At 31.5% G+C, this 14487-nt stretch overlaps 3 protein-coding genes across 3 annotated transcripts; 2 read left to right on the top strand and 1 right to left on the bottom strand.

Moving 5' to 3' along the window:
* The first annotated feature begins 2670 nt into the window (after positions 1-2670).
* On the top strand, positions 2671-4365 carry LOC148277762 (replication termination factor 2). Its single transcript, XM_088232429.1, has 4 exons — positions 2671-2940; positions 3045-3224; positions 3387-3599; positions 3840-4365. The coding sequence occupies exons 1-4, from the start codon at positions 2872-2874 to the stop codon at positions 4305-4307; spliced, it is 930 nt and encodes a 309-aa protein (XP_088088555.1). The 5' UTR covers positions 2671-2871; the 3' UTR covers positions 4308-4365.
* A 140-nt stretch (positions 4366-4505) lies between these two features.
* On the top strand, positions 4506-6876 carry LOC148277761 (uncharacterized). The gene is made up of 2 exons (XM_088232430.1): positions 4506-5824; positions 6553-6876. The coding sequence occupies exons 1-2, from the start codon at positions 5727-5729 to the stop codon at positions 6800-6802; spliced, it is 348 nt and encodes a 115-aa protein (XP_088088556.1). The 5' UTR covers positions 4506-5726; the 3' UTR covers positions 6803-6876.
* Positions 6877-10867: 3991 nt separating this feature from the next.
* LOC148277760 (uncharacterized) lies at positions 10868-11762 on the bottom strand. The gene is made up of 2 exons (XM_088232427.1): positions 11433-11762; positions 10868-11352 (listed from the first exon to the last, which is right to left on the bottom strand). Exons 1-2 carry the CDS (start codon positions 11635-11637, stop codon positions 11012-11014), a joined length of 546 nt encoding a protein of 181 aa, XP_088088553.1. The 5' UTR covers positions 11638-11762; the 3' UTR covers positions 10868-11011.
* Positions 11763-14487: the final 2725 nt, after the last annotated feature.

The following is a 14487-nucleotide window of genomic DNA, read 5'->3' as shown; positions in this document are numbered from 1 at the left end:
ATTAGATTTGAAGTGCAATATTATTATAATTGTTAACAATAAATCTTCAGTGGCATCAATGGTGTTACATGCATCTAGATTACATACAAAATAATTAATATTTATCTCATAATATGTTTAGAAAAATGCCTCATATTTTACACAACCATTGATTTTTTCAACTGGAAATTTTCAAACACAATTGTTTACAAAAAGATCTGTGTTTATGACCTTTAAAGAACTTTAAAGTTGTTATTAAAAAAATCTTTACTTAAAAATACTAAGTGTTTTTTTTATTTTTTATAAATTACTGTGTTTATTTAATAAAAATGCTTTTAAAAAAACCTTAAATATTTAAGTAAGTATAATAAATTATAGGTACATCTTACAGACAGAAATAACTGTCACTTTTTTAGTAATAATATGCCGTCAATGCCAATGTATAAGCCAAATATAGGGATTAAGTGCAATATATATTATAATGTCCTGCATAAGTAAAATATAATTTTATGGCTGAAATTTTTGTCCTTATAAAATACTAAATATTTGGGTCTTAATTGTTTTTTTTTATAAATTATTAAATATATTTCACTCATGTCTTTCTTTATATAAAACTTTATTTTTAAAATGCATTTTAAAAATATGGACGTATTACGGAGATTATGTATTTTTAAAAGATGCAACATTTAATCTTACCGCTACTTTGCAAAAACAATTTCAATTTTATATTCAGGAGACATTTAAGGTGAACTAATATGAAAAATGTATTTTTTTACGTTTATTCTCAATCTAAGTTTTACACAACTTGGTTTGCGGAAAGTTTACACCATATTTATTGCAACAAATACCCTTAATGTTTCTGAATAATCAAAATGTAATTTTCAAAAATGTTCAGGAGAGCTGAAAGACTCAATTTCAAGACTTTAATCCACAAACTAAAATGTTGTTACTATTCTATAATTAATTATCATTTTAAATTTTGCTTTTTTTTGTATATTTACTAAAACTGTTGAAAACTTAAAAATTACAGGTGGTCCCTATCTGCCATCTGACAACCAAAATAAACATTTTTTTCGTCTGCATGCAACCTTTCGTATTTGAAGGGTTCACGGCTCATCTGCATGCAACCTTTCGTATTTGAAGGGTTCACGGCAAGAACGGGCTCATTAACAAATAACCAATTTTACAGGAGAGCAAAAAGAAGAATAAAATCCTTATTTTAGAGACTCTGGGTTTATGTACATTCAATAAAATAGTCCTGAGGGCAATAGCAGTAAAAACCTTATGGGACAGAATCCATAATCAAGAAATTAGACAGACTTGTGATACCCAAGACATGGTACAGTGTAGCAGAACAAGGAGAAGATTCTGGAGAGATAACAAAAAAATAACAAATTAAAACATCTACTTTATATTTTTTTTAAACAAAGTTAAACTCATTCAGGAGAAAAAAAATGCAATAAGCCCGCTTTAACCGTGTACCCATTTTGTAAATCACATTTTGTAATTCATTGGCTTAAATAGAAATGTGTAATAAAGGCCTTTATATCATAAAATTGTTTTAATATGTACCTCTCTTTTCTTTATATTTTATTTTAATAATTAAATCTGACCTATTTTCATTTTAGTAATTTAAAAATTAAATAGTATGGCATATTATGTATAGTTCATCCAGTATTGTTGGTAAATATACGAGATCATCAAATTACATATTTGTATTATTTAGCTGTGATTCGTAAGTGCAGAGATTTTTTTAATTTTTTTATTTTGCTTAAGTAGGTTCCTAAATATGTAAACTGCAAAGTGATATACTATATGAAATAAACAAATGCAAATGGATGAAATATGTGGATATAAAAATAACTTTAAAACAATAATGGGACTCGAACGGATAAATGACCCAGCATTTCTTTATTTTTTTATACTAAACAGCAAAAAATATCAGTAGAGCTAAATTCGTGATAAGTTTATTTAGTCTCTCATTATGGAGTTCTTGTATTCCATTCACAAAACTGTATCTTTCATTTCGTCTGAATATTGAAAAAATTGGGTATGTCCCAAGAGGCATGCGTTGCGGTAAACCTTGCATAGCGATAGCTAACATTTTTTTTCTCTATTGCCTATGTGTATACAAATACCTAATACAAATTTTAATATCTTTTCTAGTAATTTTATTGCAGTCAATGATATTATTTGACTATCCACTTTTTTTCATATTAATACTCTCCACCTGCAAGTGAATGCTTCTACATGACATAAATTTAGTTTTTATATATCTTCAATATTTAGATTTTACCTTGCCCTATAAATGATTGTTATCCTGATTTCCTATCCGACCTGTCTAATATTAATATCCCATTCCCTATTCAACTCTCCTGTCCCCACCCAATAAACGTGTATTGAAAATTCTATGTAAATATCTAGTTATAAATGGTGTAAAGCTGTAAATATGTTATATTATTATATGTTTATATTAAATTGAATACTAACATACTAACTTGTTTATATTATATTACTAACACATGTGTAAATATGTAAAAAAAAAAAAAACAAAACAAAAATACTTGACACTGACCAGAACACCCGAGTAGAAATGTGAAAAGGCCATGAAAAAACGAAGAAGAAGAAAAAGATGTCTATGACCATTTGTGATTTGGATACCTCATCTTTTCTAAATCTCTGTTTGCGACCAGAGATAATGTAGAATTATTACTAGTTTGCGACTATAGTCTATGGTGTGATTTGTGTAGTGTGTGACATTTGCGTTTTCATTCATATTAGTCAATTATTTATATTTTCCTTCCGCCAAATACAATTCTAACGCGTTTACGTATTCAAAACTTCATCAAATATAATTTTTGTGAGCTTTAGCATCACCAAAACGATTGAATAATGGGATGCGATGGTGGTACAATCCCTAAAAGAGATGAGCTTGTGAAAGTAAAGAAGAAGCCAGAACAGGTATGAAACATGATGTTTTGATTATTTCAAGGATATGTTACTGTTTAGAAGCTGTTACTAACACGTCTGTTGCTCTTATTTAATAATATTATTTTCGTTTCTAGAAAGATAAAGATGCGGAACGTTCATTTAGATGGAGGCATTGTGCTCTATCTCAGCAGAAGCTTGAACCCCCTATTGTGGCTTGTGGTTTAGGAAGGTTATATTCGAAAAGTGCCGTTCTAGAATCTCTTCTAGACAAAATAAACATGCCTGAAAGCATAAAACACATACGAAACATGAAGGTAACTAAACTTTACTAAGCTCATTTGCTTACTTATTTGCCATAAAAAATATATGTGAAAATCATTTATTATTTGAAATGGTCTAGATCCCGTTTCAAATCATTTTGTGCAATTTCAAATGTTAGGCAGTATTATATTATACCATTATATTCCTGTTTTCAGGATATTAAAGACCTTAAATTAATGGAAAATCCGATTTATGACGAAAATGCTGAAAAAACAGAGGGAGCTATTGATGAACGTGGTTCTCCGTATATTTGCCCAGTTATTGGTTTGGAAATGTCCGGAAGTTTAAGATTTGTATTTTTTTGGTCATGCGGTTGTGTTATGTCTGAGAGGGCAATAAAGGAAATAAAGATGAAAATCTGTCACGTGGTAAATATAAATATGAAATTATTTAACCTTAAATTTACTTACCTGTGGGACTCGGGACATTACAAGATCCTGATATCACTCCAACCTGTGAAGATCTATTGTGACAGATCCTCTATTTTTAAGCTCGCTCTCCAAGCCTCATCTTCAATGAACCAGGCTTGTAAGTGAGGGGCGAGTGCTTTATATTGCATTTTATGTCTTCATCTTTCTTCTCTCAAATGCATTTTGTGTTTTTTTTAGTGTCAACAACCTTTCACAGACAATGACATTGTCGTAATTAATGGAACTGATACTGACATCGAGCAATTGAAAATAAAATTAGAAGCGCGACAAGCTAAATTGAAATCTGAAAAAAAGGGCAAAAGTATCAAAAAAGATTCTGCAGAAGTGGCGCCATCAACGAGCTCTTCCGAAAAGGAATTTCAACCATCTACAGGTGGAAATTCATCTTCGAATATTGAACAAATTCCTTTGGAATTGCCTAAATCCAAGAAAGATACAGTTACAGGTAGCGTTGCAAAACCACAGAAACGACAAGCTTCAGAAACATCGATGCAAGACCCTCTCTACAAGAAAACTAAAGATGATTACAGTGTCGCTAACGACCCCAAAGCCACGGCTGTTTACAAATCCCTGTTCACTTCTCACCATTCTGACAAAGATCAGAAAAGAGCACATTGGATTACTTACAATCCTTTTTACAATTAGGTTTTTTTATCACATGTCAAATTTTATGATATTAAAATTTCAGCATTAATGAACAAAATCTTGAACTTTTTTATTTTATTTACATGTATTTTTACAGAAAAAAAAATTCGTAACAAATTTCTAGCCAAGCGTGGTAATAGCGGGAAACAAACTATTGTTCAAGCTTAAACCCAGAGCTAAACCACAGCCTAACCAAAGTTTTGAATGTTGAATTTTCAGTATTTTTAAGATTTTTTTTATAATAGGAAATATTTGCGTTTTTATTATTTACCCAAATATTTCGATTTTGAGGCCATTATCAACGAATTGAAATAACTCACTATTACAAAATGGGAATCAAGTTGGAGTACAGTGGGATTCGAACTCAGGCCCTCTGATCCGTGAGGCCGCAACACTAGCCACGGTATTACAACCCGATTTTAATTCTTTTCGGATGTTTGCAGCACTAACTTTGCGGATCACTAATATTTAATAGTTTTAAAAATTAAAAATACTTGGTTTTGTGAACCACTTTACTTGTTTACACAACTGTCTAGTTTCGGCAACAACATGTCACCCTCTTTAGGGTTATTTTACAACTCATCAGTTTTGTAAACAAATAAAGTGGTTCACAAAACATTTTTTTTTTAATTTTTAGAAATATTATATTAAAAATTATTTGCTAAAATACCTTGACGGATTTGTACAATGGTAGTTCATATTAATAATAATGTAATATCGTCGGGTTTCTAGCACAAGTTGGTAGCTACATTTTGCTGGTGGTGAGATATTGCAATTTTAAAGTTAAAAGGTCATCCCAAATCAACAATTCCAATAAAAACTGCAAGCTGAATGTCATTAAATATTTTTTTTGTATTTATGAAATACGAAATACTTTTATTTACTTTTTAAAATAAGATTATTTAATCCCATTTGTGAAGACATTTCATTTTTTGAAAATTTGCAGTTGGCAACTTGTGCCAGAAACCCGACGATATGTAACCATAACAAAATCTTATATCTGAAATACATATGGAAACATGAAAAATAAACTGCACTTTTTTTTCTAAAACTACCCTATAATATGGTCGATACAATTTCCGATTCATATTTTTTTTTATGTACCTCAAAATTCTCAGCATAAGGGAATAGTAATAAATAATAAGTTATAAGTAGATTTTAGAAATAACTACACTGGAAAAGTACTTCTCTGTCCAAATTTCTATTCAAAGCAGCTGTGGACAAATCATTAAAAATGAAATTTTCTTGTTCGTAGTTCCAGTGCTAAATAATATTAATATGGGAAATAACAGTAGGCTGTGATTGTACATAAAAGTGTTACCTTGACGACCAATCAATTGACTAGACGGAATACAAATTTCGGTGCATTAACTTGTTCAATATTATAATCTCTGGGTCCATTATTATTTTATATTAGGTATGGCTGCACAAAAACGATATAAACCTTCATTGCATAAAGAATTATCGAGATCAGATGTTAGCATATATCCCAGCTATACTCATTTGACTTTAGCATAGTAAGTATAATTTATATTTTTCTTTCTAAATACTAAGATAATAAATAGTAAATTAACTACCAAGATATAATTTTGTTAATACAAAAGTAAATTTGGGGCTCGAACCTCTTATCCATATAGGATTGAAATTTTACTTCTTTTTCAAGGATAAATCCCACAAATTGACTGATTAATACGCACTACTAATAGTTTGATGGTCCCCGTAGCTTATGTTTTTTAAAATTATTATTTCATTATCGGCATATGCGGCCTCCGTGGTGTAGTGGTCAAGACGTTTGACTCCCGCACGGAAGGTTCTGGTTTCGATTCCCGGTGAGAACACAAAAATTAAAATGTGATTTTTCTCAAGCTTTTTCTTCATTGGGGCCTCCTGTGGTGCAAAATAAATATAAAATATAAAAAATATTATCATGAAGCAACATTATCTTGTGTGAAGAATTACATTTTTTCCTAAGTGAAGTACTCGCAAAATGATTTTTAGAGGACAGAACCATGATACAAAAAACTTCACCTTTGACAAAGTTTGAATTTAGTGCCTTCTTTTTGCAGTAAAATGTTGAATGTACTTTTTATATGTTTTGGCACCTTCCTATATGTTGGATTTGCACTTTCTGATATGCAAAGTAAACGTAAAGTATATATTATTTTAAAACAATTTATTTGTGAATTATGGTTATTTTATTCTCCTCTCCAATTTAATTAAAAATGTTTTATTGGTTACCTTTAAGTGATGTTGTTTGTCGTCGCCGATACCAGCAAGCAACTCAAAGTCAACGCAAGCAATTTATGAAAGAATTAATGTTTGCTGAGCAGATGCAGAATAAAGCACTGGATGGAGTTCGAGTACATAGAGAATTTTCTCAAGGAGTGCTTTCTCACAACATCCCCACTTACAGAAACATGGATTCCCTGACTAAAAGTCCCTTTACATTGGTCGAAAAAATTTGTCTGGAAGATATAATAAATAGAAACCGTTAAAGAAAAACACTATTAAAATACAACTATCATGTAAAATTTTATTTATTATTTAAATAATAAAATCACATTATTTGGCACGTACACTGTCTATTATTTTTATATTTTTAAAAATTAAGAATGCTTTGTTTTTTTAACCACTTTTATTTGTGCATGCAGCTGACTAGTTTTGGCAACAACACGTTGCCCTCTTCAGGGTTATTTAATACCTTAACATACTTGATACAAGATTTCTCAGAAATAACAATTTTTGAGAATTTGCTGAGCATATTTTTATAAATAACCATTCCTTTAATTTATATTAATCGAAATATTACTTTTTTTGCATCACAACAGGTCAGGAGGCCCAATTATAGTGGTGAATTCTCCTATCCCTAACCCCCTCACCCCAATCCCCATGTTTTTTTATTTCTTATTTATGTTTTTATTTGTTTTATTATTCTGCACATAAACAGATGTAAAGGTTAATTAACAATAATGTTACAATATTGTAGAGTAAAAATCATAATATACAGGTGTTCTTTAAACTTAATATTTCCTCATCCCTTAACCTTCTTACGAGCTCTTTTTTTTCTCATGTCTTTTATAATAAATCATTTTTTTCTTTACTGTGTAACATGTTCTCTCATTATATTTGTGAAAAACTTTAACTGGACTATTGTTTTTCCTTAATAAAAAAAAATAAATAAGCCCTGTCTCATCTGAAACCATTATGATCAGTATGGGCAAGAAGACATATTGGCATATTTGAAAAAATATTTAGAACGAAGAAAATTTGTAAAAATAAAATATTAAAAAGAACAAATGGTTGCTTACTTCTTCAGGGGAGAAGCGAGGGGGGCGCAGCCGCGTGTTTAACGGTGTGTCAGACTCCCCCCTCCTTGTTTCTCTCCTACAGAAGTTAGCAGCCATTTGTTTTTTTTAATATTGTATTTTTTAAAATTTGATTCATTCTAAAAATTTATTGTAATGTGCCAATATGTCTTCTTGCTCATACTGATCATCGTGGTTTCGGATGTGACAGGGTTTAAAGAACACCCTGTATGATACAAGCTATGTACATGAAAGAACTAAAAATATAAAAAAATATGCTAATGAACAAAGTATATAAAATAACATAACTAAAAAAATAATTCATTCAAAAGTTAGTGCTTCAAATATAAACTTATAAACTTTATATCATTCATTTTTTTAAATACTTCCAAATTGCCTTTTGGTTATCGTCTACATGATTTGATTTTCTTTTTTTAATCCCTGTGGGGGACCAGGCAGGTTATGGAAAGGAAAACATTATTTACTTTGAAGTGTAACATCTTTCACTATATTCTTTTTACTAAGTGCAATCACTTATCATCTTTCCAATAATTTTTTCGCTTCATGAGGATAAAATATTTTAACAACATGGCGGACCAGGTAAACAGAGTGCTCCAACACATAGTCTCAATCGGAATATTTTATGACATTTATATTTGGTTAAGGACCGGTTCGGTGAACTGTTAAATTTTAGGCACTGGTCCTAGCGAATCGGCTGAATCCCACCACTATTGTACACCCATTTAAATAATAAAACTAATAAACTCTATAGTTTGTAAATAAAAAAGGTGTCAATCTAAATTTAACCCTTGGACTGCTAAACAAGGATATATTATTGTTAATCTGGGCAATAAGAGTCTAACCAGATTGTTGCTGATGTCGTAATCCCCTAAAAAGGTAATTAAATTTAGGAACTTGCTGTTGCACTTTCCAGTGGAATAACAATTTTTTTTAATTTTAATAAATGATTACATAATTGATTTGATTTTGATAGTTACTGTTTTTTAAAGAAGTAGAACTATTAATTTAAATCCACCTCGTGAAGTAGTGGTGTATACATTACAAATAAACCAAAATAATCATAAGGCCAATTATAGTTTTTTATATCATTTTGAATACAACGTCCGAAACACACTGGTTTTAGGGCTATTCCGTATCACTCCACGTTCAAATTTAAAAAAAAAACAAACACGTAAAAGCAAAAATATTTATGACAACTATGGTATTTAAAAAAAATCTTATTGCTAATGGATTTACATGGAGCAACCCCAGATTAGTTTTAAAAAAGAAAGAAAATATAAATACCAAAATAGTTCAAACTTATTCAAAAGTATATACCTACGTCACTAACAAAAACAAACTACGAAAAATAGAATGCTAATAGTCAAGAAACTTTCGTTATCATTTGTAAAGTTGAATTTGCAATTACGGTTCTCGGATTTTTAAATGTTCAATATTTTAATTAATAATGAACAAAAAATTATCATAATAAAGTGGATTAAAAAATATTGGCCACTCGCTATGCGAGTATTATTTTTAACAGAGGTTTGATTTCATTTAAAAGTAGGAAAGGGTTAACAACTGCTGCATGATGATGTGATCACATCGTCATGCAGTTATTAGTTATAAATTTTAAAAATAGTTGTGTGTTTGGAAATCAATGTATTTCTTACAATTTCAAAAATTAATATTAATTATAGCATTTCTGATTAGGTTTCCAAAAAAATGCTTAACAGCTAAAGGGTTAAGTATGATCAATAATCAATTAAACTTAAGTCAAGGCCTTGTTTTTATTATTTTTCCTATGGTCTACATTAAATACAATTACCTCCCTTCCTAACCTTAAACAGAATTACCACCACCCCTACATAATTTAATTTACAAAATACACTAAATAAAATATTACCTCTATGGAGATAAAGTATTTTCTACAGCTGCAAGAGCGGTTCAGAATAACACCCCAGGGCGGGTATTCTGAACGGAACTGCCCCTTAAGAGATCACTCTGTTAGCGTGTATTCAGTATGTAAATACGCAATAAAAATGTTTTCTACGCGCGCTTTTGCGTTCAGAATACCAGCCCAGGAGTTACAAAAAAAATATAAAAAACCTCATTTTGGACGGGACATAACAGGAAAACATTTTTGTGACAGTAAATATCTACTATCCAATAAAGAAAACATAATGTTTGAAACATGAAACACAGTATTATATACTATCGTCAACTTACTGATACAAGTTTGTAACTGCAAATTTTTAAAAAACGAGATTATAAATGGCATTAAATAATCTTTGTTTAAAAAGTAAATAAAAATATTATTTTTTTTATAAATAGAAAAAAATATTTTATTATATTTAACTCGCGGTTTTATTTGAATTGTTAATTTGGGATGAGCTTTTAATTTTTAAAATGGTTAGTTAATAACTTGTGCCAGAATCTTGATGATACATAAAAATTATATTTATAACTATGACTATCAAAAAGATTCAAACTATATTTTTTAATCGCTATACTTTTATATTTACTATTCGACTTTTCAATTTTTAGTTTATCGGGCAGTTTATTAAATAGTTTAGTTGTTAAACAGCCCTGAAGAGGGCAATATGGTGCTGCCGAAACTAATCGGTTGTAAAGTGATTCACGAAACAATGTATTTTCAAAAATATTATATTTTGCGACATTAATGTTAAGTAAGTAAGTAATGTAAGCAAAAGTTAATGATACAAATATATAAATTATTTTTGATTTGAAATCTTATTTTAGTCTGTACTGTTTTTTTTAACCCTTTGAAAACTAGAGGATCTCTTTTAAGACGGCGGGGTCTGTGGTGTGATAGCCCTAGAAAATATAGATAAATTTATACTGTGAGTACTAGCACTAGCCTCCTTACGCACTGAGGTTTTGAGTTGAATTGCTGGTGAAATAACAAAAAGTTCAGACTATTACTTTAAAGCCTATTTAGTTGTACTATTCTAACAATTTATTATATCTACTTATTGTGTATGTACATTAAAATGAACTTAATTATTTTAAATCACCGTAAAGAAAATATTACATTTCAACCGGTACGAACATACGGAGAGCCATGATAGATTTGGATCATCGAGCTTTTGAGATTATTTTAGCAAAAATTTAAAAACTACTTATTTGAATCAAAAATCAAATAAATTGGAACTAAAAATACTGGCTAGAAGAAAGCGGGAGTTTGTTATAAATTTTTACAAAGATCAACAATAAATAATAAAACACAACAAGTTGTTGAATTTATTATATTACATTCAGCCAATTTACATATTCATGTCACAGTATCAGACAAATTAAATAATAGACCTAAGTAATCATTAGCTTATAATTACTACAAATACATTATTTATACACATAGTCACTATAGTAAAAGATCTAAGATTTCCCTGTTTCTTTTTTCTTCTTTTTTTGACTTTTCTCAACATTATTTTGGAAATATGTAGCTTCTTTCTTGGCCTGAGCTATTTCGGCCCGCAGCCTCTGTTTGTAAACAGCTCGTTCATAAGCTAAGCGCTCGCTAAGATGGACCCACTTAAATCTAGGTAAATATTTAATATTCCACATCATGTCGTAATATCTAGATTTTTTTCTAGTTCCTATTCTTTGGTTATTTAAAAGAGTGGATACTTTTTTTGCAATTCTTTTGCTTTCAAATTCTACCCATCCTTCGGTAAAATTTATTCTGGATTTCCTTTTTTTCTGAACATCTGGGTCTTCTAAAACACAAACATAAAATTACTTTTCATAATCTGATATACTGGCAATAAAATAATCATATTTAAATCATTTAACTTACTCTTTGGCAATTGTAAATATACTCTTCCAATTTCTCCATACTGACCAAATATTTCTCTTATTTTAGCAACTGTCATTAATGGTGGTATGGTGGATAAATATATTATTCCACGTTTTTTTAATTTTAATACTTTTTCACCATTTTGACACTTAACATTATTATTTACTGACATGTCTTCTGCTATACCCGAGGCAGACATTTTCATAATGACAAATTATTACAGTATTACTAACAATAAATTATTTCACATGCCAAATTTGGCAAATTTATTGAATTATCTAAAACTGACAGCCCATGCCCACCAGTCGTCCGACTTTTTTGAGCGATTGCCATAACGTGAAATGTAATTTAACGATCAATAAAATTATCACGAGAACAAAAAATAAATTTTGAAGTAAGAACTACGTAAAAGCGGGGTCAGTTCTATTTCTAAATCCTTCTAATCAGAACGAGACTGCAAAATATTTCCGTAATCCATTTAGATGATTTATTGCAATCAGTCAAGAATTATTTACCCAAGGCCGCACTCCTAGAGTGCGATTCTGAATCTTCTTGTGGGGGTAGAGAAGAAATAAATTTGGGGATTTTTATTTTTTGCATGCGACTGCACTTAAATCCTTGTATGGCCAGATTGATAAATAATTGCCTTTTCATTAATTTTTGGTCACTTCATATTTTTCAATAAATAAAAGGTCAGAATACCCATTAATAAATTTTGTATCTCCGAACATTTTGCATTCGAAATGATTCAAGTGATTTCGAAAGCTGATTATAAAGAATCAATTATTATTTCCCAATCGAAATATTTGAACTTCATTAACAGTAAAAAACACAAAAATTTCATAAAACTAATTAAAAAATCATTTATTTCTCTATAAAATGATGATTTAGTAACAATTCTAGATAAGCAAGTGTTTTTTCTTACGCTTAGCAAATGTGAAGCAGTGCAAAGGGGCGCACTACAGCTTTAAATTCATTGTGAAGCGGCATAGACAGTTAGTCCTTTTTACTCTACAACGCGTTTTGCACGGCAATATTGACGTGGCATGACGTAACACCACTCGCTTCCTTTTTTCTGCTTTTCAGCTGTTAAAGTAATCAGAGCAGGCAATTCAGCAGTAGAGTTTGATGGAAATGAAAGGACATTAATTGTAAGAGCACAGCAATTTAAGAGGAAGAAGCGGACACTGCCGGCCTCTATCAGTTTTCCTTTTTGTATATGAAGTATTCTATTTTTTTGAAATGTCGTTCTGTTTTCTCTACCTACACGTAAAAATTGTATTTAAAATAAAGAAGAACAACTAAGACCTGATATATGAGAAGTAACAAGTATAATCGGGATGAAAGTGACAACTTGTTACTTTCATCCTGCATTATTGATTCACCAAAATCTACTATTAGATTCCGGGAATTCCACTGTCTGCGAGATGATCGTGAGGATGGGAAGGGTGACTCTGCCCTCCTCATCAAAAACTCCCTTCCCTTTGTCCCTATCAATGTCAAGACTGATGGCTGTCCTTTCCAAGTGACAGCTGCAAAGGTTGATGATTTGACCATCCTTTCTATGTATATCTCCCCTACCAACAAACCCTCAAAATCGATACTTTTATCTTTGTCCCAAAAATTGACCCCCCCGTTTCTTATCCTTGGTGACTTTAATGCTCGCCATGCCCTGTGGGGTGCTCCGACATGCGACAGGTTGGGAAGAGATATTGTTGATCTCTTAGATGATCTGAATATGTGTGTCCTTAATGATGGCTCCGCGACGTGCCTTCAGCTTCCAAATCAGCGACCCAGTGCAGTGGATCTCATCATCTCCAGCGCTGCAATGGCACCATCAGTGCAATGGTCAATTAGGGAAGACACTATTGGTAGTGATCCTATAGTAGTCAACCTCATATCCAGCCATAGATATTGTCAAAGTGGCCTATCCCCTAGGGGAAGGCGAAGACCGAGATACATTACAGAAAGGGTTAAATGGAGATACTTCTCTGACGTCATTGAACTCAAAGTGAACGAGCTGCCCACCCCGACGAAAGATAATGTAGTGAAGTGCTATGAAGCATTATCATCATGCATCGTCGAAGCAACAGACAAACATGTCCCTGTAAAAGAGAAAGGCAATAGAAGTAAACCCCCTCCTGCCACATGGTGGGATAGCGAATGTGCGGAGGCAGTTTTGAAAAGGAAAAGGCAAGCTAAAGTTTACTCCTTAAACATGAGCCTAGAAAACCTGTTGAGTTTTAAACAGGTTGAAGCTAAAACAAAACGCCTCTTAAGAGAAAATAAACGACAAGGATGGAAAAACATCTGTTGCTCTTTATCACGAGACGTACCTATATCAACTGTTTGGAGCATGATACGTCGATTTAGAGGTTCTTTCACTCCAGTAGTGAAACGTCTTGAGTCTCTAGGGTGGGTTGAGGAGTTCGCCAACAAGCTAGCCCCATAGACCGCAAATAACTGGAATGAGTCTCCCTATTGGTACCAGTTTACAAATAGAAGCTGGTTAGATCAGTTTAGATGAACTGAAGACTATTCTGACCCAGCTCACAGACTCAGCCCCAGAGATTGACGGTATACTGTATAGTTTTATCCAACATAACAGTGATCCTACCCTCTCCTACATACTATCATTGATTAACATGATCTTTTAATCAGATAACATCCCCCCTTCATGGAAAACCCAATCCATTATCCCAACAAAGACCCAAATTTTGGGCCTTCCTACCGCCCCATAGCCCTCTCTTCCACACTGTTGAAAGTGGCGGAACATATGGTGAGACAACGCTTGGACTGGTTTGTGGAGAGCTTGAAAACTCTCCCTGAATCTAAATTTGGATTCAGGAAAAGAAAAAGCACTATTAAAAGCGTGCCGGTTCTGACATCTGATATCAGAGTCGCTCTTACTAAGAAAGAATTTTTAATAGGTGTCTGTCTGGACATAAGTGGTGCATATGACAATGTAATTATCCATATTCTAGAAGCTAAAATGCTACGAATTGGAATCCCGCGAAAGCTTATTTCCTTTATAGCAAATTTGATTATCACCAGA

Source organism: Micrasema longulum, unplaced genomic scaffold (genome assembly GCF_059751315.1).
Source record: "Micrasema longulum isolate JH-2025_06_02 unplaced genomic scaffold, ASM5975131v1 h1tg000984l, whole genome shotgun sequence".
Taxonomy (NCBI): Eukaryota; Metazoa; Arthropoda; class Insecta; order Trichoptera; family Brachycentridae; genus Micrasema; species Micrasema longulum.
Note: the sequence above shows the minus strand (reverse complement) of the source record. Positions and strands in the feature narration are given on the sequence as shown.